The sequence below is a fragment of the Limulus polyphemus genome, unplaced genomic scaffold, assembly GCF_000517525.1.
Source record: "Limulus polyphemus unplaced genomic scaffold, Limulus_polyphemus-2.1.2 Scaffold5494, whole genome shotgun sequence".
NCBI classification, from domain to species: domain Eukaryota; kingdom Metazoa; phylum Arthropoda; class Merostomata; order Xiphosura; family Limulidae; genus Limulus; species Limulus polyphemus.
The window spans coordinates 34,177-37,295 of record NW_013671104.1 but is presented as its reverse complement, the minus strand read 5'-3'; the positions used below and the strand labels follow the sequence as shown (position 1 = coordinate 37,295).

At 28.0% G+C, this 3,119-nt stretch overlaps 1 protein-coding gene across 3 annotated transcripts in view; it reads right to left on the bottom strand.

The window, feature by feature from the left end:
* Positions 1-3,119, bottom strand: part of LOC106472654 (mucin-5AC-like) — a 34,920-nt gene that overhangs the window by 20,339 nt on the left and 11,462 nt on the right. For all 3 annotated transcript variants that reach the window (XM_022401212.1, XM_022401213.1, XM_022401214.1), the window contains exon 2: positions 897-949. In XM_022401212.1, the coding sequence (XP_022256920.1) occupies positions 897-949 (53 nt within the window). The remainder of the gene's footprint in view (positions 1-896; positions 950-3,119) is intronic.

Sequence of the window (3,119 nt, the reverse complement as noted above, 5' to 3'; positions counted from 1 at the left end):
CTATCGTAAGACTGTTAGTGTGTACAATGAATGATCTCTTACACGATAGTTATAGTTTAAACGTTGAAGACTGTTAGTATGTATAATGAATGATCTCTTACCAACGTTTAAACTATAACTATCGTGTAAGAGATCATTCATTATACACACTAACAGTCTTCAACGTTTAAACTATAACTATCGTGTAAGAGATCATTCATTGTACACACTAACAGTGTAGACCGTAACTGTTTGACAATATTCAACGATTCATATAAACCAGGTTACAGCTGGTTGATAACAGTACGACTATATCAAATGGTAAAGTGAGGTGAAAAATGATTTTATCACGTGACAGAGTGAGGTAAAGACGTCATATACAACATGTTACAACTTGTCCACAGTGTGACTGTATCACGTGGCAGGATAAATATACCAAATAAATCAATGTACACTTGATCAACAGTATGACTGCATAACGTAGCTGGATGTGATAAAGATATCGTATAACACATGAAACATTTCGTAAACTGTGCGACTGTATCACATGACAGCCTGAAATATCGTATAAAACATGTTTTTACATTTCGTAAACTGTGCGACTGTATCACATGACAGCCTGAAATATCGTATAAAACATGTTTTTACATTTCGTAAACTGTGCAACTGTATCACATGACAGCCTGAAATATCGTATAAAACATGTTTTTACATTTCGTAAACTGTGCGACTGTATCACATGACAGCCTGAAATATCGTATAAAACATGTTTTTATCGGGCAAGCAATACAAGGAAGTAATTAATATATTTCAACTTATCGTGAAACACTTATAAAAAATCAAACACATTGATGGAATCCGTGTAACTTGTAATGGTTAAAACTGTTACTTTAGTGTAACTGTTATACGTTACTTACCTTTTCATAACCCCCGAGTTTCTGTACACACGTATAAAACAAAAACAGGTCAACTGTAAAAAAAAAAGAGATATAATTAGTTCATAAACATCATCGTCCTCCTTGAAAAAGATGTTCTAATATCGGTAGAGAAAACGGGAAATCTACCATAAAATTCTTTATTTTATTTCCTGAGAAGAAGATTTGTAAAAATACATTGAATCAACAACGTCTACTTTTATATCTCTTAGGAAAAACCATAAAGAAAATACTCGAAGTTTCTGAACGAAAGAATAAGTGGTCAAAACCGACAGAAATGGTGACTTGAGTTTGAAGCTAAAATGTGTTCAGATGTTTCATTTGGAAACTCTTGGTATTATGATTAAAAGTTATTTAACATGAAACAATACAAACAATTATTGTGGAGAACAACACGTAATAAATTCACTGTTAAACGAAAATGTAAATACTATATAGGAATAATAACTCATTGTTTAATAATAAACTGCACTCTATGTTACACGTAATTACACTGTTCAATAATGAACTATGCACTTGAATATGTAATTACACTGTTTAATAATAAACTGCACTCTTTAATACGTAATTACAATGTTTAATAATGAACTGCGCTCTTGAATATGTAATTACACTGTTTAATAATAAACTGCACTCTTTAATACGTAATTACAATGTTTAATAATGAACTGCGCTCTTGAATATGTAATTACACTGTTTAATAATAAACTGCACTCTTTAATACGTAATTGCACTGTTTAATAATGAACTGAACTCTTTAATACGTAATTACACTGTTTAATAATGAACTATGCTCTTGATTATGTAATTACACTGTTTAATAATAAACTGCACTCTTTAATACGTAATTACACTGTTTAATGAACTGCGCTCTTGAATATGTAATTACACTGTTTAATAATAAACTGCACTCTTTAATACGTAATTACACTGTTTAATAATGAACTGCGCTCTTGAATATGTAATTACACTGTTTAATAACAAACTGCACTATTTAATACGTAATTACACTGTTTAATAATGAACTGAACTCTTTAATACGTAATTATACAGTTTAATAACCATCTAAACTCTTTAATACGTAATTACACTTTTTAATAATCAACTGCACTCTTTAAAACGTGATTTCACTGTTTAATAATTAACTGCACTCTATAATACGTACTTACATTGTTTAATAATCAACTGCTCTTGTTAATACGTAGTAACACTGTTTGATAATAAACTGTACTTTTAATACGTAATTATACTGTTTAATAATAAACTGCACTCTTTTATATGTAATAAGAATAAAATAATAAAAATAATAATAAAATGCGCTCTTTAATACGCAATTAAATTGTTTGATAATTAACTGCGCTCTTTAATACGTAATTACACTGTTTAATAATCAACTGCATTCTTTAATACGTAATTATACTGTTTAATAATCAACTGCACTCTTTAATACGTAATTACACTGTTTAATAATAAAATGCACTCTTTAATACGTAATTACACTGTTTAATAATTACCTGCACTCTTTAATACGTAATCATACTGTTTAATAATCAACTGCACTCTTTAATACGTAATTAAACTGTTTAATAATAAAATGCGCTCTTTAATACGTAATTACACTGTTTTAATCAACTGCGCTCTTTAATACGTAAATACACTGTTTAATAATCAACTGAACTCTTTAATACGTAATTATAATGTTTAATAATAAAATGCGCTCTATAATACGTAACTACATTTTTTAATAATCAACTGTACTCTTTAATACGTAATTTCACTGTTTAATAATTACTTGCACTCTTTAATACCTAATTATACTGTTTAATAATCAACTGAACTCTTTAATACGTAATTACACTGTTTAATAATAAAATGCGCTCTTTAATACGTAATTACACTGTTTCATAATCAACTGCGCTGTTTAATACGTAATTACACTGTTTATAAATCAACTGAACTCTTTAATACGTAATTATAATGTTTAATAATAAAATGCGCTCTTTAATACGTAATTACACTGTTTAATAATAAAATGCGCTCTTTAATACGTAGTTACATTGTTTATTAATCAACTGCACTCTTTAATACATAATTACACTGTTTAATAATCAACTGCACTCTTTAATACGTAATTATACTGTATAATAATCAACTGCACTCTTTAATATGTAATAATAATAAAATAATAAAAATTATAATAAAATG